The 27695-nt window shown below is 43.6% G+C and overlaps 2 protein-coding genes across 2 annotated transcripts; both read right to left on the bottom strand.

The window, feature by feature from the left end:
• Window positions 1-341: 341 nt before the first annotated feature.
• Window positions 342-11677, bottom strand: MATN3 (matrilin 3). Its single transcript, XM_065731069.1, has 7 exons — window positions 11666-11677; window positions 10434-11025; window positions 7812-7934; window positions 7607-7729; window positions 7041-7163; window positions 5166-5288; window positions 342-1179 (listed from the first exon to the last, which is right to left on the bottom strand). The coding sequence occupies exons 1-7, from the start codon at window positions 11675-11677 to the stop codon at window positions 1019-1021; spliced, it is 1257 nt and encodes a 418-aa protein (XP_065587141.1). The 3' UTR covers window positions 342-1018.
• Window positions 11678-14398: 2721 nt separating this feature from the next.
• Window positions 14399-26978, bottom strand: LAPTM4A (lysosomal protein transmembrane 4 alpha). The gene is made up of 7 exons (XM_065730675.1): window positions 26785-26978; window positions 20076-20196; window positions 17893-17969; window positions 17684-17806; window positions 16009-16104; window positions 15016-15114; window positions 14399-14593 (listed from the first exon to the last, which is right to left on the bottom strand). Exons 1-7 carry the CDS (start codon window positions 26881-26883, stop codon window positions 14519-14521), a joined length of 690 nt encoding a protein of 229 aa, XP_065586747.1. The 5' UTR covers window positions 26884-26978; the 3' UTR covers window positions 14399-14518.
• Between the last annotated feature and the right edge of the window lie 717 nt (window positions 26979-27695).

Raw genomic sequence — 27695 nt, 5'->3', positions numbered from 1 at the left:
ACTACCTATGTGTTTTTGCCAGCTATGAACAAGAGTCAGCATGCCAAGCTCATAAAAATCCACATCAGCACAAGTTGCTTCCACCTCTATTGAAATGCACCATCCTCCACCTCACCGTGCTCATATCCACTGTTTGGTCTCCAGAAACATTCAGCAAGTGTTGATGAATGTCACTGGGTGCCATTATTTGAATATGGAGGAATTCAGTGGCACACCTTTGCTACGTGTGCGCTTCCATGTCAGATGTCACTCTGTCAGACCGCCCCTCTGCCGCCATCTGTCACATCCCAATAAAACATAACATTGGGAAGCTTCAGCCTCTTCTGCCATTCCACCACCAATACCTGCCTCTGACATCATGGACTGATATCATAAAATAGGAGGCATTACTTTTGGTGTGACCCTTGTATTTTAATCCAAGGAAAATCAGATTCTTCTCTTCACCTGACTGATGAACTCAGTTCTAGGGACCCTATAGGAGGAAGGATTTACACTTAAACCTATAAAAATAACTCTGAATTTACTCAAGAGCTGGAAAAGAAGAGTGTCCTTGGTGGTAGTCTTCATTTATCTGGACAAATGTTAGTATAGAAAACTTACTAGTATCCTGCTTTGATTAATCCAAACTATCCCCCTCTTCGTTGACTCTGAATTCCTAGTTATCAGACTGACAACCACAGGCCTGTTCCTCCTCTACATTCATTCCTATTTGAACAAGAGCATCTTTCACAGAAAAACAAGCACGCAGTCTCAGAAGTTTCCAGTGCTGAAAACCTACCACAACCCTTGGTAAACTGCCACGGCCATCAACCACTCTCACTTGCAAAAACTGCACCTTCTGCTGAATCACAGCTTGTCTGACTTCAGTCAGTACTTCTTGTCATTCCATCTGAGGACATCTATTCCAGCATTCAGGTTTGCTACCACACCACAGAATTCACCACTTTCATTTTTCCTCCCACGTGCCTGTGAAATGTCTAATCTGGGAGCAAGATACCTTTCTTTTCTCCTCTCTGCCTCAATGCAGTGAATGAAGCCAGTAAAGAACTGAACACAAAGGAAAAAGGATATGTTTTGTGGACAGAGCTTCGAGGCGTGAGGTGACTGAATCCTGCAGCGCAGCTATGGCTTCACACTTACAGGCCTCTTCATTTGTTACAAGACTGCTTGTTGTGGCTCCTAAGAGAGAAAACAGCATTTAGGATTCTGATGAAAATATTTTCAAGTCAGGAAAAGGCACAGAGAGTTGAAGCCAGACTGTGAGAACGCAGCCCAGGGCAGGCAGGAGGAAGAGGTGACAAAGATGAAGTCATCTTGTAGCTAGAGGCACACGTCCTATCTCCAGGAGCAGGGCAAGCAAGAGAGAGCTCTACTCTAACTGAGGAGGAGGCAGAGCTGGGAGCTGGCTACCTACCTAGATCCTCTTGAGCTTTGTAAACCAGACCATTATGGAGTAAAGCATAAACAGAGGCCCTACCCTGAGGGTAAGGACCAACCATCCTCTTCCAGTGGACTCTAGTCACTAGACTAGAATATCCCCTGCTCCAAAAGTTAGGGCACACTGGGGAGTGGGATGATTATGCTCAAGTGCTACAGGCTAAGAACTTGCAGTTCAGATTCCATCTTATAAGAAGCATTTTGACCATCCATGCAGAAAGGCTACTAGCACCACATTCTATTAAATGAGCTACACTGTAGGCTGTGACTAACTTTTTGGGGTTTTCTTCAGAACCTGGGTTGCTACCTGTCAAACCTGGAATACAATGACATTTGGAGTGTCTATGACACACTGGTATAGCAATTTCTTAGAATACATGAATGGCCAAAGTTAATGCTCCAGACAGTTTTGCAACCAAGCAGAAAGGCATCTACTGATTATGAGTACATAAAGAATCAATCAGTGTCATAAATCAACTGCCTTGGATCAGTTTAAGAGATACGGGTAGAATTTAGATACCTAAGTATCTAGCTTGATATGGAATTTAAAAAAAATGAATTTGCCATTTCATATATAATACAAAATATGAGGAAGACATGCAGTAATTTTAAATAGTAAGCAGTAGAAGTTCAGCTAAGCCATCAGTGTGTTTCACCCCACAAGTACTCTTTTAACACTGGTAGTGTGTATGCACAGGGAGTATCTCTTCATTCATCAAGAGATGTGAACCTCAATCCACTCAATGTCACATAAATATATGTGAAGGGAACAGCAATGCTCCAAATGGTCCAAATGAATTTAAAATCCAGTAAGAAAGCGCAGCAACACTGATGGAGGAACCAGTTAATGTGGAGGAGAGGTAATCAGCCTCTTAGGAAAGACAAAGCAAACATTGCTGTATTTTCTTGTTAGACAGTTCCTAGAGCTGTTACACATTTCATCCTTCTGTAGCACTCTGAAAAAGTGATTCAATTTAATTTGTTCCAAGGTCTTGTCCTCAGGCTTACTTAGGCCCTTACTGATGGCCTCAGCTGTCCTTAAGAACTCTTTTTTTTAACATAATACACCACAAAACGTGGATGCTCACAAACAAAAGGCTCAGAGAAACCATTATTTGATAGTAGCATAATGAAATGGCAGGCTGTGAATTCTTAGTTACATGAGTGGCAAGTTAACCTCACCTACTCAATAAAGAACATCATAAGGCAAAATGCACAACAGTTGCTTCAGGTTAAGAACAAACATACCAACACCAACTGGAACACAGCTACTATAATGAGGTTACCATGTCTATCCAAGACCAGAATACCAATTTGACCAGCAGGTCCTGGTTCAGCCATACTGGTCTCCTGCCTTTCTTTCCTGACTTTCTCCACCTGGGTATGGAAAGCACTTGTGCCCTAAGGAAATCTTCCTTAAAAATCTGCCAGCTCTGCTCCACTCCTTTGCCCCTCAGGACAGATTCCCAGGGGCTTTTGCTGACTAACTCCCTGAAGAGCTGGAAGCTGGCTTTCCTAAAATTAACCTTCCTGATTTTATTCTTTGCCAGTGTGGATTCAATCATTGCATGGTCACTAGAGCCCAGGCAGTCTCACCAATCAGCAATTGTGATTCCTCCTGTAGCTGTGGGAAGAAGCCTTATCAACAGGCTCTGCTTGATCAGACAGCCTGTAGAAGACCCTACCACAAGGCTCCCTTTGTTGCTTTGGTCTCTAACTCTCACCCACAGGCTTTCAGCTTGCTCATGGCCATTCTTCAGGAACAGCTCTTTACCTTTAATTCCTTTCTTGATGTAGAGGGCAATGCCTCCTCCCCCTCCCTCCTCACCCGTCCCTTCTGATTCCACATTCCAGTTGTGGGAACCATCCTACCAGGTTTTGGTAATGGCAACTACATTGTGGTTTTTCAGTGGCACAGTGGCTTCAAACTCCTCCTGTTTGTTTCCCAAGCTGCATGCATTGGTGTAGAGGCAGTTCAGTTGGGCAGCTGTCCACGTTGCCTTCTTAATTCCTTAATTCCTTTGAAGTATTTACCTTTAGTCTCCCTGTTGCCTTCATCATCATAAGATGCAGCAGGTTGAAAGCTTCTGCTAGGACCCTGTCCCTCTAACTTAGCTATGCCATCCTGCACCTTGCCATAGGCAGGCTCGCTATTACCCCTTCCCCCATCAAACCAGCCTCTCAGCCACGTATTTATCAGATGGCTTTTCCTGGACCTCACAGTATCCCTCCCAGCCACCAAAGGGATAGAGAAAAACATCACTTGTACTCCTACACCATCTGCTAACCACCGTAGTCCCCTGAAGTCCCTCAGGCTTCTCTCAGTGGCTTGATCGATGCCAGCCTGAACTATCAGTAAGGGATAAGCATCATTTCATAACATTTATAAGATATTCTACAAGTTAACATGTAGAACACTGTTCTACTTTGTCCTTTTCAATTCTCTCCCCCATTCCAGTGGAAAGGGGGGAGGGAAGTGAGTGAACAACTGTGGTGCTCAGCCACCTGCCAAGTTAAATCACAGCAGCTTGCAAAGGCACTGACAGTAGATTATTCAAATTATTAATTTTTTTTCCACCAGATGTATAAGTTCATAGCTAATCAATGCTAAACAAATTATGAGAGTGTTTTAGCAATAAAACAATAGAAATGTTGTATCTGGATGCAATTCCTCTCGTTCCCTAAATTATTTTGGCTTCTCTGTTTCCCATGCCACTGATATTCCTATTTTGCAAGGAAACTGATGGCTGCTTGAATTACAGAAAATGACTGAAATACTGAATTTCAAACATTTGCTCTTTCAGTGTTTCACTGAAAGAAAAAAATAATAATAATAATCTGTAAACAGATTCCTTTCCAGCAGTGCAGAAAATCATTTGTTTTACAGCCAGTGTGGAAACTGGTGTCTCTTTGATTTCACTGAACACCTATTTGTTCAGCTCCCTTTTTTGGAACATCCTGCCAGCCCTATGGCCGATGTACAAAGAAGAGCTGTTCAGAATTTGGCTGGAGGAAGGCCAGTCCAAAATATCACACCAGCATGGTTCATTTCCCATTGACTGCCAGTGAATTTTGCGTGTTTGCGTTTAAATTCTCCAGTGGCAAATACAGATCCTCTTTGGATTTTGTCTGTTTTCACCAAATTACTTTTCCATGTGGCAACTGTCCAAGAGTATCCTGAAGTCTTCCACAGAGCTTCTGTGAAATGTAGAGTCTTCCAGTATTTGATATTCAAAATGCTGGGCAGTTCTACTGCTCATGGGATGCCCAACAAATCACACAAAACATGCTAGAGTGGTGTTCTTACATGGTATTGACGTTTTAAGTCCAGACCTACAAAATGCTGCTTGTGCAGATAGTGTGTGGCTATATCCACCCCTTCTATACTTTGCTCTTACACAGGTCTTTAGCCACTTCATGTAATGTCCAATTATTCCTGCTCTGAGCAGCAGTAGATCAGACAAAGTACCACTTGAGGTCCCTTCCAACCCAACTTAGGATTCTACATCAAATGTTGCAGGGACTGCATAAACAAGGTTTGCTGACTACAGAGTGATACAGAAGGGCAAAATGTGTAACAGTGCCAGTAACTGTCTAACAAGAAGTACTTTATATATCCAAATGATGCTGAAAGAGGAGGGGGCAGAGTGACCAAGAGCTGTCCTATAACACTCCAGTGATAAGGTGGGGAGAGCAGGGAGGGAGTACAGACAGCAATCTGGCCTTACTAGAGCAAGTCTTCTTGTCTGGATTCAGGACGTAGCCCTGATGGCAGTCGCAGGTATAGAACAGATCATCTCTCACACAGACCTGCTCACAGTCGTGCCTTCCAGGTGCACACAAGTCAACAGCTAAGAAAGACATTGGAGAAGTACATGAAACCACACCCCAACTTCAGACTGTGTATTTGGCATTAGCAGTTCCCTTTTGCCACCATATCCACATTTGGATTCAAATCAGGACGTTTTTATTGCACATCAGCAGGCTGTTAGCCACAGTAGGGTACGCAGTGTGTTTTGATCTGTCTGTCAGCATCACAAAGTTAATATGACTTTTGGAACTGCAGCAACACTTTTGTTGTTGTTGTTGTAACAGACTGCAAAAGGATCTGAACCAGCAGTGACCCAGTTACAAAATAATTATCCAAAGGAATTTCGGAGAGCAAATATCTGGATTTTAAGAGAGCATTTGGCATTATTTCAGCTCTAATAAGGCACTGTTTTATGAAGTGAAAAGACCATAAAAAGAAGAGTATACACAGCTGCTCAAAAAAAGAAAGGCGTGGTAACTGCTGCCAGTTACAAAGTGGGTATTTTATGTGTGAGGAAGATGTCTTCTGCCAAGTTTAACACATCAACTCCAAAAGAGCAAGTTGAGGAGTTCCTATATTTGGATATCTCAGCAGTAAGGAGGTTCTGTAAGGCAAAAGTGACTGAAGACAGAAAGAAAGAAACAGAGACAGCAAGCAAACAAGCAAGTGAGCAAGGAAAGAGCCCCTCCTGAACCTATGCTATTTTTATGATATCAGAAAGTCTCGGATAGTTGAGAAATCACAAGCAGCTTGCTGCAAAATGAGATTGAAGAGGGAAAAGAATTAAAGAAGCAAGTACATTGGACAAATACTCTGAAATCTGAGTCTGCTATGAAAGGAGATTCAGGACTGGACTCACAAAATGGACGCCTCTCTACATTCATATTCCCTCATAGATGTTTATTGCCTCTATATGATATCAGCAGAGAGTTAATCTTTGGAACTGTATTTACAAAATCAGTTCCTGAACTACACAGGAAGAAATATTAAGGAGTTTGCTTTTTTGAGATGTGAGAGCTATGAATTAATCAAAGAGATTTCCCTAGGAATTTCCTGGGGATGTAAACATGGATTTGTCACAGCAAGTATAGTAAGGAAAGAGATTATGACAGCAGTGGAAAAAAGGATTTTACAACAGTAAATCATCATTGAGACATTCAAGGAAATGAAGAGTGAAGTTTAAACCCTAATTGAGTGAAAATGACAGGGAATACATGTTAATCTGTATGTACTGTGTACTTCTATACATCCTTATCCTCCTATTCTCCACAAGAGACCAGCACCGGGAAAGACCATTTCTCTCCAGCTTCTAGAGCTTTAAGGCTGGAGTATTTTTTTTAATGTCCAAACCATTCCACCAACTATGACTACAGGCTCTAGTCTGTCTTGAGCACAGTCCTTGCTCTTCATCTCATTCCCTCAGCTTCATGATGCTGGTTTGCTGAAGAGTAACCTGACAGAGGTAGTGAGTATCGCATAGTCCCACCAGATATAACATCCTTCTCTGCTCTGAGGTGGACACTGAAACTCATGCCTCCAAAGTGTGAAAATATTGTGAAGTCCCCAAGGAAATACCAAGTGATATCTTAATTACAGCAATTACAAGTCTCCCACAACTGCAGAAGAGTCAAAAGGCTCAAATTATTAGAGGAAATGTGAAGAAAAAAGCTGAAGTTATACTGTGCTTTTAGGAGTTGTACAGAAACTCCTGAATAACTATATAATGGAAATTAACATGACTTCAAAGAGTATGTATTTTTAGCTGAACAGTTTTCCCTTGACCAAGTCTTACCTGAGCAAGTCTTCTTATCTGGATTCAGAGTGAATCCCTCAAAGCAGTCACAGCTGTAGGTTCCATCATTTCTCCGACAGACCTGGGCACAATCATGCCTTCCAGGTGCACACACATCCATGGCTGCCGTGGACCATGTTTATAGAGAAGGAAGCAGTTAATCCCCTCCCAGACGCTCAAGCATTGACAATACTTCAACATTTATAAATATAACTTAATCAGGATTTAAAATAGGATTCAACCAGCGCCCTACCTACCACATTATTTTATTATGCTGCAGATAACTGAATTCAGTTCCTAATTACTTAATGCAGGAGGCAGATGCCTGGGCTCCAAGTCTGCTCCCACAGTCTGATTTTCACTTGCAGTTTTGACTGCCCTGAATAGCCCTATGTAGGTTGAAGCTAAAGCACCATACAGAGATGAGCAATCTCTATCGATATTGGAACGAAGTGGAAGGGCTTCAAGAGCTGACATCTACAAGCAATTTTTAAGTGAGAAGCAATGAAGAAAATACATTTATATCTTCTTGAGTTTCATATACTCATGCAGCTTTTAATTCCTACCTGAGCAAGTCTTCTTATCTGGATTCAGGGTGTAGCCTTCAAAGCATTCACAGACATAGGATCCGTTGTTACTCACACAGATCTGATCACATTCATGCCTCCCAGGTGCACACACATCCACAGCTGCAAAACACATTAGAGGAACACTTTTTAATACGTTCCTATTTGGAATCATCTCAGTAATACATTTACCAAAGGAGCAAACCTGAGCAAGTTCTCTTGTCTGGATTCAGAGTGTAGCCTTGATAGCAATCACAGAGGTAGGATCCGCCGTTACTCACGCAGACCTGCTCGCAGTCATGGGTCCCAAGTGCACATGTATTCGCAGCTACAGAGGGTGTTTTCAGAAAAAGCATTTCAGACATTTCAGGGGAAAGAAACGCTCCTTAACATTTCATGCTTATGAAAGCATTTCAGATCTGGCACTGTGTGCTGGATTAGTAGTAGGAAATCTCAGCGCTCTGTCACCATCACAACAGTTACAGGCATCTTTCACATTTCATACCCTTGTAGAAAGACATCATGAATGACACTGAAGTAGCCCCACACAGGAAGACAGAATGATCTGCAAAAGGAGCACTGCTAGGAGAGATTTTGAGCACTCTGGAACATGGGTTTTGGAACCAAGGGGGAAGACTACAAGTGAATTTTCACTTCAAGAGTTGTTATCTAAAGCAATTTTTCAATTAGAACCAATGAGGATAACTCACAGAAAATACATCCATGTCTCCATGAGCTTCATTTATTAAAGAAGTCTTTACATACACTGGACATGGGAATTCAGCAATAAGAAAGACCTTGTGGTTACCTTGCTAAGCTCTGCAAACTGGCACATAAACTGATTTATGAATTCCTGCTGCATTCAAAAAAAAACCCTCTCATGTAAAATGGAATGTGATAGCACAATAAAATAGATTAAATTACAATAGAAAGAGGATCAAGAGTAGGAGGAATGGAAAAGTAACTCGGGTGCTAGAAGAACAGGCTGTCAGGGATAAAAAGTGCTGCCTGGTATAGGAAGACTACATGCTCACTTCAACTTAGATGATCTTTAAATAGCTTTATATAGAGGAGATAAAAAGGAAAAAGAGGAGTGGGAGCAGAAAAAAAGAGGTGATGGAAAAAGGAGAAGGAAATAACAGAATGCTTGAATCTTATCAATTTTTGAATGTGAGTTAAAATTCTTATTATAGAAAATGAGAAAAATTTAGGTGTCCCCTAATAAGGCTGACTGAAAGCACGCCTTGTCTTTCCCTTGGCAAACACCATCTCAAACTAAGACAGCGTCTTTTCATTCTGTTATGACTTCAGGAATAAGAGAATTCATCTCGGTGACTTACGAACAAAATTTGTGGGTGATATTTTTGAGCACAACTGAGAAGTTCAGATTCAAACAGTCAGATTTTTGTGGCAGGAAAGGCAAGTTTCCACTGCCCTTGACACCAATTCAAGGAGATTTTCCATCTTCAGGATGGTCTCATGCTGAATGATGCTCTCAACGCATCAAGGACCTGATCCTGGCCAACTATTTCACCCCTGAACATTAGTTGTCTTTCAGTTCACCCCACAAACAATCTTGTTTGGCTTGGCCAACGCAATGAACCTCGTAATTGTCACTGCTGAGTCCAAATTTCTGGCTGTCCAAACAACAGCATCTAGATGGAAAGGACCCAACTTACCCACACTGTCTTACAAGACTGTCTTAGATTCGCTTGGCTTATAAGAGCCTTTTGAAAAATTATCCCCCTTACCCCACTCTTGTGTTCATAAATCCTACAGAGCCCGGCTAACTTCATGCAGGAAACTCAGAGTTACACTGGAGGTATATATGACACAGCTGTCTTTGGTAAACCCTCCAGCTTAGCAGAAGTGTAAATACTATTCCTCAGCACAATAAATGGTAATTTTAAGAACAAGACATTTTTGGTGCTATGGAAAGCCTCACTTTGGCCAGAACACAGGTGGGAAACTAATGCTATTGTCACAGCACTAGTACCTCCCCAGCAATGGGAGAACTTGTATCTCCTAGATACAAAGGAGAAGATGTGGTCACAGCAGCAACACAGTGTGATGTCAAGCCAAACCTCAAGCATTTCCTGTATTAATTATTGGGCAAAGTGTCTTACCTACCGATGGTCCCACACATTTATTTTTTACCTAGAGAAAGAAGCCTATTCACTCTAAATGTATTCAAAAGATGACATGACGGGAATTTTTAATGGAGCTCTGAAGTAACGAAGTAACACATTCTCATCAGCCAAGTTCCTAAAGCTATGGCTACCACATTGATTCTCTCACAATATTCCTTACACCTAACGTTACCCATTTCTCACAGGAAACTTACTTTACAAGACACTTCCTTTGAATTTTACTAGAAAAATCTACTACATACATGCCTTTTTATTTAACAAAAAGTCTTTTTTTCTGTGGCAGAGCTGTTTTTAGCTAATCCTAAATACTCCAAATACACCATAGTAGCCCACCATGACCTAGCATTACTATTATCTAGCCCGAGCCACATATACATCCACATATACAACCCTGAAGTGCTGCTGAAGCAGTTCTGTGTCAAAATCAAGAGGGAGAGGAACACGGAAACATGAAATCAATCCTGTTTGTCACATGGTTAAGGTTGCTGTTCAAAATGAAAGGTCATTACTTGGCCTCCACTGAATAGAATGGTTGACTTGTTTGCCCAACCAATGGCAAAGGAAATATTTGAATGTGATTTGTAGCACTCCTCAAAAACTTCTTTCTTAGGGAGTAGAACCACAGCAGGAGCCAAGAGGAGCCAAATTACACTACCCTCTTGGCCTGACCACCTTACCACAGAATGTCTCTCGGAACTTGGATGTCAGCTTCTCGATCACACCATAGGTCTCCACATAAAAGACGTGTTCATCCAGCGGCTCGCTGGCCATTATCCTCAGGGACTGCATGTCAGCACGGCCTACCCCCACTGCGTAGATCTCAATGCCAGCCGTGCGGGCGTTTGCTGCCACATCTTCAACCTGGTCTTGTGGCCGTCCATCTGTCACAACAATGACCACCTTGGGGATATTGAAGTTGGCTGGCCGGGTACCCATCTCCTCAGTGAAGACTTCGTCTACGGCAGCTTGGATGGCAAGGCCAGTCATGGTGCCTGCAGACAGGGGCTGAATGCGAGACACAGCCTCCTTCATGGAGGCTTTATCAAAGTAGGTCCGGAGGGGAAACTCTACCTTGACGGTGCTGGCATAATTCATGACTGCCACACGGGTTGTTCTTTCACCAATGTCCAGAGTATCGATCATTTTTGATAAAAAGATCTTCACTTTCTCAAACTCTTCAGGTCGGACACTGCGGGAGCTGTCGATGATGAAGACGAGGTCAAGGGGCCGGTTTTTGCAGGCACTGTCTGTCAGGAGGAAAGAGAAGCACTTCAATCATCTACCAGAGCAGGGTAGACCAGAGCTCACAGCACAGCAATAGCTGCAATGGCAATGTACTTGTAGGAAAGAGATACGGGCACCTCACCAAGCTAGAGGCTTAAGGTTGAGCAAGCAACACATTCAAAATTCTTAAATATTCATTTAATAGTATTCATTTAATACAACTGAGAGCTTTAAAGCATTAAAAATACACTTCAGCTGACAAAATGTCAATCTATTCTTGAAACAAATGGTTGTAGTTGGCAAGTAGCAGCCTACACAGAAGAGAAGCAATGATAATATAAAAAGTAGTAAATGTATTTATATAGCAACAGAAATAAAGTGGTAAAAAATGAGACAGATTACTTATTGGACAGATTCTTATAGCATTTGTTAGCAATAGTAAAAATAAAACAGAGTAATGATTAGAAATTAGTTCTTGTTTGAAATTCTCAAGACAAAGTACACAACAAGAAAAATTCCTCACTGACGCAGAGACCTGGACTGAACAGACACCACAGCTCAGAGCAAAGAAAGACAGCCAGCTCTGCTAGGAAAACTCAGAAAGAACCATCAGCAGCAGGAGGCATCCTCAGCTGTACGCCCTGAAACCTTGTCCTGAAACCCTGACTTTGATGCAATCACGCACTGAGTTTGCCATCAAGGAACGGGTTCATACTCAAAAAGAAAAGACAACCCAAAAGCAAAGTATGCACATCCCTCTGAAGAAATGAAAGAAAAAGGCACACAATGTTCATCCTACAAAGAAAAAGGCTGAAGTGAGATCTGCAGGTAAAATAATTATCTTTCTCAGATGAGGGAACAAAACTTTTTCAGCAGCCAACTCCTTCCGGGTCTGAAATAGAGATGTTCTGAAAATTGAATGTGTACAGAGAAGGTTTTAGGGGGAAGGTGAGGGGAAAAGGAAAAAAGGCAGGCGAGGGGAAAAGGATTCATACAATGTTAAATCGGAAGGGACCCTTTGGAGGTCAGCTGGTGCAAGTAGTTGGCACTGGGTCCTCGGGCAGCCACAGCTCAGATATCCTCGGGACCCAGCTTTGCATCAGTCACTTACAGAAGCAAGCACGCGGCAAGCCCCGGGAGAAGCGAGGGCAGCGGGAGCCCGCGGAGCAGCGAGCAAAGCAGGCAGCGAGCGGCGGGCATCACCCCCAGGAGCGGCGGGCGGGCAGCTCCGGAGGGGGACAGCAGCGCGGTACCTGCCGCTCCGTGCCTGCCCGGCGGCTCACGGCGCAGGCGGTGCGGGACGCCGCGCGTCGCGGGCAGCAGCGGGAGGAGCAGCGCCAGGCAGCAGCACAGCGTCCCGAGCGCCCGCAGCATGGTGTCCCCGGCCCGCATGGTACCGCCTGCCCGCGTGCTGCCGCCGCGCTGCCTTTATAACCCGAGGCCGCCCGCTGCCCCTGCCCGCCCGTCCCGCCCCGCAGCGGAGAGGACGAGGGAATGTAGTGTGGCTGTCGGGGAAATGATTGGCGTAGCTGCGCTAACCTCAGCTGAGCGCCTCGGAAGAACACAAGGCTCGGTGCCAGCGGGCAGCCCGCCGCCGTGCTGAGCCGGCGCGGCTTCTCCCTTGGCCTCTGAAAGAGGAACAGGAATCCTCACACCTCACCAACAGTAGTATTAATTAATGGTATTAATTAATCGCTTTTGCCACTTGCCTTTTCGATACTGGAAGAGGCCAGAGAGCTGCAGCCGTCCCTCTCAACCTCTTCGACTCTAATTAGGCTTTGACAGCTGAAAGGAGGCTGGGGTGAGGAGGGTATAAGGCCTCTTCCCCCCTGGCACGGATGACAGACACCACCCCAGGTAGCAGCGTGGGAGGCTCAGATTGGATGTTAGGAAGGACTTCTCCCCAGATGGGGTGGTTACACGTTGGAACAGGTTGTCAAGTGGAGCCCCCACACCTGGAGGTATTTCAGACACGTACACACGGCACTGCAGGACGTGCAGCTCAGGCTGATGTTGGACTTCATGGTCTCTTCAAACCTAGAAGACCAATTCTTGCAGCCCTCCTCCAACAACAACTGTTTGTCCTTGCCAGCCCTCCAGCAGCCTCCCTTCCCAGAGCTCACACCAAAACTGAGTGCACTCATGAAGACACCAGTGTGCACATGGCGCTCATACGCTGCTCCCACAGATGGCATTTTAGGTAGAAACTAAGCAACCCTGTGATGACATGTGGCAATGACCAAAGGCATTTTGAAAGTCAAAGCTCCACGAAGGAGGCACGCATTCCAGCTGCATGGAACACTCAACAGGCTGCGTGCCCTAGCAGTGAGAACCCTTCTCCCTACTTTCATAGCAGATCCCTTTCATCTGCCACAGTAGGAAGCCATTTTCTCTTCAGAGGTATTAAGTTACTAAGTTTTATCCATTACCACAAAGGAGGAAGAACAGAAAGATTTCCATTTCTTCTGTTTAAAAGAACATGACCAGTATGGCACACATCCAACAGCTTTGGACGTCTTCCAACGCAAGCACTTCTTGTCCCACTGGGTGGCTGTGTTCCTTAACATCTGAGCTTATCAGACATCAAATCTGCCCAAAGGTCTGGAAGCTTCGAGTGCAGTTCCCTTTTCTCAGCTCCTATGAGCAGCAGACAGACAAACTGAGTCCCAACAAAGGCTGCAACACAAGCTTATGCAGTGAAGGGGATCCATTCTTCCTACACAGAGGACTTCCGGAGAATGTGGATCAACCACTGAACACCACTGCTGTCAGTCAGTGCCACTCAGGCACAGTGCCCCACGTGCAGGGCTCTGAAGCACTTCAACATTAAGAAAGGCAGATCAATAAGGTGAACTTTAATAAAAGATTTATTTAAGTATCATTTATCACAAAGATGAAAATATGTATAAGATTAGAAGCATGCAACCATCGCCTATGTTTCTATCTCTTCTCCTGCACTGACAGCACGTTGTGATACAACTCCTGTGCCAACCTCGCTTCCTCCTGAACTACGTATCAGGACATAGGATAAAACAAAAAACCCACAGAAGGTAACATATGCAAAAAGTGCAAAGTAAAAAAACAACTCATGTATATACCACATTCAAACCCTTCCCCCTCCAAAAACTGGATAAAGGCAAACTGTCATCTTCCTGCACAGATTGTCTTTATGATCTACTTTACGACAAATTAATATAAATTAAGGGTACAGCCCCGCAGATCCTCATGGTTGTGGCTAACCTGAATCCCAGACCGGCTCAGCCCCCAGTTGGTCACACATGAGTTCTTGCGGTAGAAGGCCCCAAGGCAATAAAATGTTTAAAAGCATTAAGGAGAACAAAAATTAAAGCAAACAAACAAACAAACAAAAAAAAATCACTCCCAGATGAGTTTTGCTTAGTTAAGTTTCTATCAAACATTTTTAAACAGAATAGTTTGCTCCTAAAGTCCTGAACATTTCTATCACTGAAGCAGTGTCGCAAGATTGAAAGACAGAACCCCAAGGAGCTGGTGCAGACGTGCATCACCACGGGTCGCTTCAGGCAGGTATGTAGGGAGGTGGCGGCTCCTTCTCGGGCATCTTCACTGCCATCTCATAAGTTGGCAGCACGTACTGAAGAGGAGACATTTTGAAGAGATTAACGAAGAAGGCTGAGAGAACAAGAGAGCCACTGAGAGAAAATATCCATGCACACCCCAGCAGCAGTTTATTTCTCTGCTGCAGGCAACTTAGTGGTGCTTCTCATGAGCTAGTGATGAACCATTATTAGCTCCACCCCACCGTCTCTTGGTTTGGCAAGTAGCAGGGCAGGGGTTTGACAGCTGCAGCCAGCAAGCTCCCCTCAATTCCAAGAAAAGCCAAAACCCACGTGTGACACACCGTGAGGACACAGTGCCATGCTACCTCCAAGTTAAAGCAGCTGAGGTTAATCCTCCCAGTCCTTGTTTTGGAATCTGGGCATGTAAATATGGACACAGTGTTTTCATACTCTAAAGTTAATTGCTGGTTCCCTTCAAGGAGAAAAGAGGCTTTACCTGTGGAGGTGCTTCAAAGGCAGGGTACACTGCTATCTCTGGCAAATTCCTGTTACTGATGTATTTATAGCAGTTCCATACACAGTTGATGAGATACGCCTGGGAGGAGAGATTTCTCTTTTTAAAAGAGCCCATCCATATTAGCCAACTCAAAAATTAGATGTTAGATAACATTTGTATGACAAAAAGAAGCACGCCAACAAAAATCAATATACATGTGTATACACATAAGAGATGTTGCTTCTTAACAGATTTTGTCCTGTTTAGCCTTGCTATCACAATGACTCAGGGACAGGATGAACCCCACAGGTTTTAGCAAAGGAATTCCACCAATTAATCCCTGTGCCTCAGGAGTGCTAGACAAATTGATCCCTAATTGCCTTATGCTTCTGTGCATCTCAGTCCAAACTTGCTTGCAGGAGGAGGATGGGCCAGCAGCACAATCCCACTCACCACACATTCGTGTATTGTTTGTCTAACTCTGTGCAGAAGAGGACATGAACACACAGCCTGAGGCACCAAGGAGCAGACAGCACAGAACAGCCTAACATCAGCTGCTGCAGAAAGACATGCCACCATGCTCAGATTATTGTATTTTATTATTAATCTTTACACCCCCTGCACCCTGGTTTATTAAGTGCAGCAAGGTTTCTCAGTTTTATCTAAATAACTCACACACAGTAACTCAGTATTATTTCAGACATGAATCTATAAATATTATCTCCTTGTATGCAAAAAAGATGCATCTGGAGTCTCTGTGCATTCCTGCTCCCTCCTCAGAAAGGGAAGAGCTGCACAAACAAGCCCCACTGCAGGCAGCACACAAATTAACAAGGGACATGCACCACATGTACGATCAAATTCACATTGTAATTGAGCACCCTAACTTATTTGAGCACAGCTGCTGAGCCGTTAACTCAATATATGTGTATATTGATAGTATGTGGACAGAGCAACTCATGAAATGGAAGCCAGCTTGAAATTGTAACTTACCTTTAAAATGATAAATAAAGCAAAGAACACCAGAACAATAAACAAAAGACAGCTGGAGTCCAGTGAAAGAAGATCATCTTTGTAAGGAAAATCCGGCTAGTTAAAAAAAAAAGGGGGGGGGGATAGAGAGAAAGGGAGAAGGAGATGAGCACCAACAATGCAAATCTACAAGTATAAAGACACCTGCACTTCACCAAGTTAATCAAAGTTCTGAATAAACTGCCCTCTCAGAAACTGGTAAGTTTACTCCCCCCTTGCTCCTTCTTTATCTTCCCACAAAGCAGAGCATTTATCCTGCTTCTGTCCTGCAACAGCAGCTCAGTGCAGAAGAGCTACCTGCAAGGAAGCAGTGTACTTTCTATGTTAAGTCAGTTCCTCTCTCTCTCTTACAGGTACAGATGTCCATGAAATTTCCTGCTCAGCAACTGAAGCACAGCATTTCTACAAGTCCTTTGCTGGAGAGGCCTTTGCTGATTTAGTACTAATAACCTCTTATGAGTCCAACCAGTTATGTTATGTGTGCAAAATAGAAAGCTAGAAGAGTTGAGCCCAAACTTCAGAAAAGGGGCCCAAATACACCAAGGGGCCCCTGCAAATTTCAAGCTCTTCCTTCCCGAGCACACTATAACAAGGCTTCTCCCCAGTACCAGCTAATTTTTGTCTTGAGAAACTTTTTAAACATTTACTTGCACAGATCTAAACATCAGACAGAAATAGCTTGCAATCCAAGTCAACTGCTGGTATATCCTACCCACTGCGTCTTCTCAGTTAAACACAGGCAGCATTAGTGAACATTCTGCTGCTGCTTTCTCATGAAGTCTCGTTGCAAAATGAGAACAACCATACAGGATGTAAGAACACACCTTCAGAAGCTCAGGTTCCCTCCTATGATGTCAGACTCTGCATCAAATCAGTCTTGCCCTATATTGCCTCGTACCCTTCCCTCTCACCCCAACCAAATGAGGGCTGGTGGTTTTATTCTGCAGGAGCAAACTTAACACAGAACCACACTACTCAGCTTGCAAAATCTTTGCATCAAGGGTGAATTAAGCATAAAAAGCTTAAACCAACATCTCCCTTCACAGATATTTCTCTCCTCCCCTTAGCTTTCTGTTTAGGGAGCAGTTATACCTTCAGTCCTTCAACTTCTGATAAGAAGTCATGCTCATAACCACCCTGGCAGCCCTATGGCTGCTGCAGTCTAAGTTACTGTTTCTTAAGCAGCTACAAGATCATAGAATCATTTGAGTTAGAAGGGAGCTCTCAAGGCCCTCTAGTCCAACTCCCCTGCAGTGAACAGGGACACCCACAGCTCCATCAGAAACTCAGAGCCCCATCCAGCCTGACCCTGAGTGTCTGCAGGGATGGGGCACCCACTACTCTGGGCAACCTGTGCCAGTGCTTCACTGCCCTTACTGTAAAACAAGCAAACAAAAAAAAAAAACACCTTCTAAATCTTCCCTCCTTTAGTTTGAAGCCAACACTTCCCTTTGTCCTACCAAAGCAGACCCTGCTAAAAATCTGTCCTCTTCTTACTTACAGCTCCCTTCTAGGTAAGGGAAGGCTGATACCACGTCCCCCCAGAGCTGTGGAAAATAATTCTAGCCCTCGTAGCACTTATCAAACCAAAGATGAAACTTCAAATGAAAAATACTAATGCCAGGTAAACACTTACCAACTGATCCAAGTAATCCTTGATTCTTGGCAAGTAGGTTAGAGAACTGATTGCAACCAGACAACTGACCACGAAGTCAAAGAGTTGGTAACAGAAAAATGGTATCAGCCAGCCCACACGGTGCTAGAAAAGAAAGAGAGCTACCCGTAAGGTATTTTGTTAAAAGCTAAAATAGCAACTTCAAAAATAGAGACTGCAAGTATACTTACAGCAATTGCGCCATACACCATCATTGCACTGATTGTGAACATGAGCAGGGAGATAGCAAATAGAACACAGGCATTTTCTGCATTAAAAGAAAAAAAAAACCAATTCAGGATTGGTTATTACCCCACATTACCACCCTGACTGGTACACAATCTCTATATGTAACCATAACTATGATTTGTTCCCACTCAGCTGTTTTATCTGCACAAACCAGAAGCCATAGATTCGAGTAACTCAGTCCTCTACTAAAGGAAAAAGGCTTGGTTCAAGAACAGCAGCTGGAAAAAGGAAGTCTGCCTTAATCAAAAGCCTTTATAAAGCTCAGACATAACAATTAGAAACCTGACATAGTATAATTGTAATGCAACGTAACAATGCTTATTGGCAATATGTCAGTGCTCAAAGTACATGGGTGATTAATTTTACCACTGGAAAGTCCTCACTTGAATCAGCACAATACTGACTGTTCTACTTGAGAGTGCTTGGATTATATAATTTGGTCATTGGCAGCAGGAACAGCACTGCTCCTTAAGTACAAGGAAGGAAAACAGGAAATGGCTGCGTGGAAGGTATCCTACTATTCTAGGAGAAAGCAGTTGAACAGAAGCCAAATGGTAGCAGAATCCAGGACACTCATGGAAGCCGAATGATAAAGCTTCCCCCCAAGCAACATGGTTAGTGATGACAGAAGCACAGCTGCTTCCCACAAGTTAGATTACATTCACTCTCCTACAGCAAGCACACTATTTTTAAACAGAGAGAAAGAAAGCAGCGTGAGCCTACAGATGCTGTAAGCTCTTGTTTTCAGCAAAGCTGAAGCCAAACTCTTGTGGTTCACATGCTTGAAAAGAAATTACCTGCAACTGATCTGCAAATTACACCACATTTGCATACCTACTTCATTTCAAGATAATAGCTACATACACAGATGGCATCAAGAAGGCCCTCCCGTGTTTGACATGTATTGTCTTCATCAGAAATCGTGACTAGCAAACAAGTGTTACACTCAGTGACAAATCCTTAGAAGAAAATCCACACGGTACAGTTTTGATTGTGGAAGTGATGAATTCCCTATGTAGTCACAAAACCTTTTAATCCATATCCAAACATGGGACACGAAGCAGGTAATGGCCATTTTACACTAAGAATACCAAGTACCTCTCTCAATATACAGTGGAAACTTATATGAATAACAGTCAGTACAGAATATACAACACAGAGACCAATAAATATCTGCTAAACCTCACTAAACATGTTGGCATTATGAAGTATTTGATCCTTGCTCCCCTTCCCATTTAATTACAACAAACAAGTCGCAGCTGCAGGTCAGAAGTCAGGTCACGAACTATTAACACAGACTAAACTGGAACTCTCAAAACCAAACTTGCCCTGTACTATTAACGTTGACTGTATACTAGACCTTGCTAAATTTTAGTGTAACAGGAGACACATTAGAAGTGCCACTCAACATATTTCTGCACAATTTAAGCAAAAAAAAATTAATAACATACAAGAATGCACATCATTCTATAATTAAGAAACTTGCTCGTTGAAGACAAGAGTGTGACACCAATTACACTTGTAAGCATCACACAGTTCACCTGTAACAATAAGCTAGAAGGCACATTTCATTTTGCTCTCTATGCTTTCTGTTCTGTTTATTTCACACATCAATTTTTTAGAGGAATCTTTGGTTTCTCTCAAGGACTCAGCATTCTAATTTTCACACTCAGAAACACATCATGCTTTTCTCTCAGTACTCTTGCAAGCCTGCAGACTGTAAAGCTCTTTCCTCACATTCAGGAGGACCTCCAAAAATGCCAAGAGCTTCCTACAAAATAAGTTCTGTATCTGTTTTGCTGACCCAACAAGGGCAACAAACATTCCTACAGAAAGCAAAGTACTGATGCTGTACACGTACTGAGTGTTGAAGAAGGCTGAGAAACCTTTAGAAGTCTCACTGTTCACCATGCTTACCTGTAATATGAAGTAAAAGTAATACTCCATTAAACTTTTTGTGCTGATAGTAGATTGAAATTGCTAATAAATCAAAAGATGCTCAAAAAAAAAACCAACAAGGAAATAATATTTAACAGCAGCATGCCAACATGACACACTACTGGTAAGGTAAATACACTATGACAATGCATTATTTTTTAATGGCACAGAAGAGCTATGCACCTACCAGCCATTCTCTCAGAAGCATAGTAATTTCCAATGACTTCATACTGGATATTAACAGTTGGCACTACGTTTGGATGAGTCACTTCTACAGTCAACAAGATGCCCATCAGCAAGTTCACCACCTGAAAAAGATCACAGTTACCTGGAAGTTACTTCCACTGTAGCAGCTCTGATCATTTTAACAGCACCTGTAAACCATTCATTTCAGCAAGAAGCAAGCTCTTTGCTTTGCCTATCCTTGATAGGACGACAGAACAACTTGAGATCAAACTGCAAACCAATTTAGTGAAGTCCCGACGCAAAAGAATGCACTGGATGTTTGCTAGTTTTGAAGTACTCAGAACTAAGTAATTCTGTAAAAATAAGAGGATGGATAGGGCTTATAGTCATTCAAATGACACAAACAGATACCCAGTGATCAATGCAGATTTGTGGAAATAGTTAAAAGAGACAAGAAGGAACGGGTACAGTGAGGCACATTTCAAAGAGCTTTTGCTTCCTATAACAACTTGGAAGACAGAGGTAATTTAATATGCAAATAAGGTACAGCTACTCCTCCAAATGGTGCTAAGGTGCAAGCAGTACGAATGGATGTGCAAAGGGGAAAAGTCAAGCTACAGCTCACATCCTCAGCTGCAGCACGCTTCCTGCCCTCCCCACCCCTTCAGTTCGCCTCCACATTACTGCTTTATAGAAGCCATGGAGAACTGGCTCTCTCCTACCTACAACATTTATTAAAACCTCCTCCAGCCTTATCAGACAGGCTAAGCAAACAAGCAGCAAAAGCTAAAGAAGCATTCAGTGCTGGCTATGTGCTTACCAGTACTCCTCCTGACTATCCAAGACTGCTTCTGCTTCCCTGTACATACCAGAAATGCTTTCAGTAAGACTCAATAAGTCAAAAGTAGATTAAAGCTCTGGAAAACTGCCTTCAGAGCACTTCTAGGCTGGTCAGGACTCACAGGGCACAGTTTTGGTTACTGGTATCTGGAGAGATAGGTCAAAGAGAAAGGTTTCCTCCTAGAAACCTTCACAACAGTTCTTCCAAGCTGCAGCCATTTTCCAATCAGTATTCAGCACTACCACCACCAGCAGCAGCAGGATCTTTTACAGTCAGTCTCTAAAGGAAGAAGGAAAAAAACTAACAAAGGAAAACCTCTACATGCCGCCTTGCAGTTAAGATTTGCCAGAGATTTCTTCTATTACTGGCATTATTCCATGAGTCGGTGATAGTAAAAATAGCAAATCTATGCACAAATAAGGAAGCATTAAGAAAGGAAAATAGTTAGTCAACATTTGAAAGGAGTTTTAGCTTTTAAGACTCATACTTTATATTTACTTCTTTATTAGTTTCCAACTTCTTAAGGCTTAGAGATTATCACCTCTACAAAAAGAGCCTTTCAGTGAGAGGTGACAGTTCTGTAAGTACTGACTGACTGACATACACTCACGTTTCCCCCCAAGAGGTCTCCCACACAGCACACTACTCATCTGCCATTTGTTTACATGCTTTTATTTTGTTCCACCATTGTTTGAAGGTACAGAGCATCATCTTTGCTCACTGCTCATTTCCTCCATCTCTATTTTGGCTTTTGCTTTCAATGCATTTTCAAGCTTTTTATTTCCTTCCTCTCTGTGAATGAATCAGAGATACCAACCTATGTTTTGGAAAACAACTTTGGCTGTACTTACTCCTATGAGCTTATGTCACGTCTGGATATCTGGATGCTGAAACATTATTTTCTACTTCATAAAACACAACAAGACTGGTTCAGTCATAGCCCATTCACTTACTGTTTATACTCCATCACCATTTTAACTCAAATAGTGATTGAGCTCAGACTAAAAGACACTATTACTTAATAGGTGAGTTTAACTGCCTCGATAGGCTATCTGCCTCCAGATAAGGGCCAAGCTGCACTTGCATTAATGCAGAAGTACAGAAGAAATTGTAGCTGCTAGTTCCATCTTGGAAATTGCAAGCTTTAATGCCTTTGTACTGTGTTCATGCAGTCCTGCAACTGCCACAGTTCCAGTTTTCACTCTACCTGGGGTCCTAGTTTAGCATAAATAATTCTTAAAGCTTTCACTAGTCAGAGTATCAAAGCTCAATAATAAATGGTGTGCATGGAAAATGGAACAGTTTTTGAATGCCCCTAATTTGCTACGTGAATAGTTTTGGTTTGATCCTCCTCCCCCTCTAGACTGGGTCAGCAAGTAAAAACCAAACACCTCTGCCAATTAACGTGCCAGGGCTTCCAGTACTGCTCTGTGAACCATATCACAGCACTGAGCAATTCATCACGTACAACATATGGATTTATATTAAGTTACAAACAACTCCAAATTAGGTATCCTCTCAAGCCAGAGCCTGTACTTTAGCGCAACCATTCCTCTTCCACACAAGCCTGGTAACAGCAAAACCACAAGGCTCCCTTCAGCTCCACAGTCAATGCAAACAACAGCAAGAGCATGGCTCGGACTGCAAGGAGTCTTCCAAGTATTTAACAGAATTTACTCACTGCAAATAACATGTATTCTCACAAACACACTGCACGGAGGAGTCAGAAAACACACAAACCTGTTTGCAACCTTCAGATTTAAAGGAAAAACCCACAAACCCTGACAAGCCAGCTTGTCTGGATGGTGCACCTCATTCTGAGGTGACCCCTCATGCCCTCAGGGTAGGTAGCAGTAGGGCAAGGAGAAATTGCTTTAAACAACACGAGGGTAGAGTTAGACTAGGTATCAGGAAAAAATTATTTTCTGTGAGGGCACTGAGACACTTGAACAGGTTGCCCAGCAAGACTGGATGGCCCTCTCCATGGAAGCATCCCAGGCTCTACTGCATGGGGCTGTGAGAAACCTGGTCCATAGGGAGGGGTCCCTGCCTACAGCAGTGGGCTGGAACCACACCATCTTAGAGGTCCCTTCCAACCCAAACCACTCTGTGATCCCATCCATCCCACCCCAGGCTTTCCAGGTAAGAAATCAAAACTATTCAAATGCTTACTCCAAAGAAGGCTCCATTAAGATTAAAAGAAAACAAATTTAGGTTTGTAGGGTATTACACTGAACAGTTAGAGAAACATATTTTGCTCTTAAAGCTGGGATAACTGACCTTAACAGAAATTCGGCATAATTAATATAGAAGTGTTTACAAAAACCACTAGCTGGTATTGGTAATAAATGAGCATCTGCTTCAACAGGTAACAGAGGGTGCACCAGGACATCTCTAGGGTCCCTTCCAACCTCAACCATTCTGTGATTCCACAAACAGAATCATCAGCTCCCTGTACGATCAGAACTCAAGAGACTGAACCATAATGAGCATTAGCTTTTTAATTACTGAGCTCTTATCTCCACTGGATATATTTAATGGCTCATCATGTACTGCTTCGCATCTCTGGAGGCCTGAACACGAAACGTAGGTTTCCCCAAGCACTCTGAGTGCCTGAGAAGACTTAGAAACAGTTTCTACTTACAATCTGCCTACACGAGCAGGAAAATAAAGGGAAGTTGCCTCGTACAACTACACTTCCTCTGCTTTCTCTTACTTTCCCAGCACTTCAACACATTCCTAAAGAAAAAAAACATGAGGTAGTTTCTTGGCAGGGCTCTTTTGTGCCTGTGGTTTTTTCTGTTGTGTTTTAGTTGTGGTTTGTTTTTTGTTTTCTTGGTTCCTCCCCCCCCCCCCCCCCCCCAACTCCAATCTACTGAGAAAAGCATAATTTTGAACAGGGTACCCCAAAGCTTCCAGCACTGTTATACTCCACTTTTGGAAGTTGGAGATGGTGGTTCACCGAGCACAGAGATCATCCTGACACTCCTGTCCAGCAGCAGCGCTTCCATCATTTTGATTCCACCACTGAAGTTTTCTGCTGGAATGAAAGGGCCACTCCCTCCCAAACAATGCTATTACTTTCAGACTGTTTATTGAACTCTGATCCGATTCTGCCAATGCTGTGTTCACGTTTCCAGCCTCTGGAAAGCACTATGCCTAATAAGAAAGTTTACAGGAAGAAAAAAACTTCAAAGCCACATGTTTGCAATTATGAAGCTGGGAGTAGGAGGTTTCCTTTCCTTTCTGCACAGGATAGCAGTGAGAATTATAGAATAAATCAAGCTAAAGTAGCCCTGAAAATTAAGCATAGTCTTCTAGAAACTGTCTAAACTCAATTTTTCACAAAGACAGCTCATTTGTTCATCAGAAACTACAGCGTGCTTAGAACAGGAGGTTGTGTGACACAGCACTAAGAGCAGACATTTTAGAAGATAATCTGCTGCTCTCTATGGACTGACACAAGTACACGTTAAGGACAGGAACACGTAAGCTTTAGTGAGGAGCTGAGTTCATCTGATGAGCGATTTTAAAGTATTCATATAAGCAAAAGGCAGAAAAATGCCTCAAGTGTTACATAAGAACAACGCTTATGCATTAAAAGGCTGAAACTCTTATCTTGCTAGAACATCTGGAGAAGATTGCTACAGGACTCCATTTTGTGTTTGGTATCAAATTCCTTCAGGAGCGCACAGTACAAGAGAGGCATATCCAGTAAATACAGGCTGGCCAAGGCCTCCGTAACACCAACCTATTGTTGGACTATGTGCTCCCCCACCACCCTCTCCCCCCTCCCCCCAAGTGCTACCTCCCTCAAGAAACAAAACATTAAATAATCCCTATCAGTTCCACCCTAACTTACAAGCAGATTATTAAATTGATCTTAAAACATTTATTACAAACTAGTGTCTGAAAGACTGAAATTGATAACATAAATAAATGGTTTACTCATTAAAATGAGTGAGCAACAAGTGTCTTAACCCATTTTTACATATATTTTTAAAGGAAAAGTTTGTCAAACAGAAAGAGTAGCTTTATTTTCACTGTCTGAATTGTAGACATTATACATCAAAACAACTGAAAAAATATTTTTATTTAAAGCATCAGGCAAGACAAACCCCCTAAGAATTCATATTAAGACCTTATTTCAGGTCAGACAGCTAACAGGTAGCAGTTATCACCTTTTCTCAGCTGCTACCTCAGAGGAAGCCATAGGAAATATTCTCAAAAGCACAGTTCAACAAAGCATTTGATAAGTTCATAAGAAAACACAGAAACAAGCCCCTCACTGGCATCCAGCTACCCAGAATTCAACTTTATTTTTCCTGTAAGAGCCTGCAACCACCAAAACCACGGGACACTTTGCCCGTCACCACAGTGCAGGTGTTCCCAAGCCCATAAGCACTATGGTATTTCCATAGACACAGAGAGAAGGAAGAGGTATTGCATCCAGGTGCAAAGAAGAAACAAACTCAGAAAGACAAGGAAGAAACTGAGTGTTACAAGGTCTGGTAAAACAAAGCAGAACCACGTCCCTCTGAGATCCAGTGTTTCTCGATACCCACCAGGAAGCTGAAGTGTGGAATGAAGGCACATTTGATTGATAAGAATGATGAGCAACTCCTCACTGTTTAGGCTTTATGCTTTTACTTCTCACAGCCCAGCAATCAACTTCTGGAAGCTTTGCAGAATTCCAGAAGTTATATGTTCAATACCGCAAGGGACTTTGCTTTCCATTTTATGTAAATTAATTTGAGACTGAAATCAGGGATATTTTAATATTTTACAGCACTTTTTTAGACTTTTGCTACACTTCTCACACCCTGGCTCACCCTCTCCTGTCATTCTGTCAATTGCCAGAACACTGTCTCTGAAAGGGCTGATAGGGGGGAATAAAAGGCATTCCTCAGTATTTATAAATAGATAGACCATACATCTAAATTTCAACCTCCCTACCTATTTCTACTACTGTAAAACCAGTTTCTGTGCACAGCTCCTCCACGCCATAGCTTAAGAATTCACTGTTTTCCATTTTCACCGTCAGGAGAAAGGTAAAGGAGAATATAGCTGGGTGACTGCTCCAGGAGAATGGAAAAGCTGTGATGCAACTTGTTTAGTATATAGTTGGGTGACTGCTCCAGGAGAATAGAAAAGCTGTGATGCAACTTGTTTACATCATCCTTGCATTTTTACTGCCCAGGGGGTAAGAGGAAGGAAAGATGAGGCAAGAAACTGAATAAAAGGGAACTTGGTCGCATTAACTTGTGGGTACTGTTCTCACATGCTTTTTTCTCCCCCAACTTTAGTTCAAAACAGCTTTTAATACCTCAGCTCCACCACTGCAGCTCTCTCAGCTTAGAACTCACCAGCTAGAAAACAGAAGCAATGAGGAGAATAACTCTGTTTCTATACACCCTCAAAAGCTGTGCTGAGAGCAGAGGGCAAAGGACAACTTCCCTTGAAGTCACACCTCTCATCGTTTTATCGATACCCTAAATTCCAGCTTCCTCCAGCTCTCACCCTGCAGAGGACACGCACAGTACTGACTGAAACACACCAAAGGCGCTTCTAACTCTCAACCTAAGGAGGAGAAGAGGAGTGGTAACCACCCCCCTCAGCTACCACGGCCTTCAGCTCTCACAACACTTTGCTTTCCCACTCCACAATGAGAGACAACGGCTAGTGGACCTCCTCCCCTTCCCTCTCCTCTCCCTCCTCTCACCCCAACCCACGCGGCGCCCCCAAGCAGCACGCATGCGCACTGCCCACCCTTCGCCCACCGTCGGGCAATGGCCAGAGCCCCGCGCATGCGCACTGCTCGCAACCGGAACCGCCACCCCCTCGGCCGCCCCCAGCGCCAGCGACTCACCATGTACCAGGTGCCCAGAATTATGGTGCCGGTCCGCACATGGCAGCAACCGCAACAGCGAGTACTGTAGAAGCGGTCGCGACTCCGCTTGAACGTCATGATGGCAGCAGTTCCGCCGCACCCGCTCCACCGGACACCCCGCTCCGGACTGCCCGCTCGCTCTGTAACGGCACTTCCCCTCAGCTGAGGGCCGTAAAACCCCGCTCGCGCGTCACCGCCGCTCCAGCCAATCAGGTGTCGACAGCGGGCGCGCGGAGGGGGTGTGCCTGTGGGCGGGTCTACGCGTTGCCGCGGCGACAGAGGATTGGCAGCGGCGCGGGCCAATGGCAGCGACCCGGGTGCAACGCCCTGTCGTTCACCTGCGCGGCGGGGGGTGGGGGGGGTGTGTGCTTCCGCCTTAGTGCCCGTGCTCAGAGGGCGGCCGTGAAACATTGCAAACAAAATGTTACTTGCTTGCAGACAGCCCTTTGTTGTGAGGGTGAGCGAAGTCACCTCAGGGGACCTCAGAGCGCCCAAATCCCACTCATTTCCCACTGAAATTCAGCTAGTGTTGTTCTGAGTCTAATTCGCATAAAGCCGTTCGGTGTTCTTTTATAGAAAATCATCAAAATCATCGGCACCGTGGCAAGAGGATGCATGAGCAAACAGAAGAGGTGAAGCTGAGTTCACGCGTGCTTTAAATTCTTGTGAGTCTCACGTCCCTGTTCCTGAGTGGTGACACCCTGCGTGAGTCCCAAAGAAAGCTGCAGGTGCTACCAAGCACGTGTGTTAACTACGAGAAATGTATATAAATCCTGAGTGCTGCCTTCATATGTGTGAGAGATAAGGAGTGCTCCTGTTCCTGTAGAGAGGGGCACCCGTAACCTTTCCCTGACCCTAGCACAGCCGCGGCTTTGCAGACCTTATCTGTT

The sequence above is a fragment of the Cyrtonyx montezumae genome, unplaced genomic scaffold, assembly GCF_038088225.1.
Source record: "Cyrtonyx montezumae isolate F1298 unplaced genomic scaffold, pur_monq_1.0 scaffold_13, whole genome shotgun sequence".
Classification (NCBI taxonomy): domain Eukaryota; kingdom Metazoa; phylum Chordata; class Aves; order Galliformes; family Odontophoridae; genus Cyrtonyx; species Cyrtonyx montezumae.
Note: the sequence above shows the minus strand (reverse complement) of the source record. Positions and strands in the feature narration are given on the sequence as shown.

Bases quoted from the DNA above. Each gene is read 5' to 3' on its own strand.
- LAPTM4A (XM_065730675.1), bottom strand. From the start codon at position 26,883: ATGACGTTCAAGCGGAGTCGCGACCGCTTCTACAGTACTCGCTGTTGC. The intron at 20,197-26,784 runs GTGAGTCGCTGG...GATCTTTTTCAG, and splicing joins TTCTGGGCACCTGGTACATG to GTGGTGAACTTGCTGATGGG. The intron at 17,970-20,075 runs GTAGGTGCATAG...CTTTTAATGCAG, and splicing joins TGCTTCTGAGAGAATGGCTG to AAAATGCCTGTGTTCTATTT.
- MATN3 (XM_065731069.1), bottom strand. The intron at 7,935-10,433 runs GTAAGGTGGTCA...CACCCTCTGTAG, and splicing joins GTTCCGAGAGACATTCTGTG to CTGCGAATACATGTGCACTT. The intron at 5,289-7,040 runs GTAAGACTTGGT...TGTCTTTCTTAG, and splicing joins AGATAAGAAGACTTGCTCAG to CTGTTGACTTGTGTGCACCT.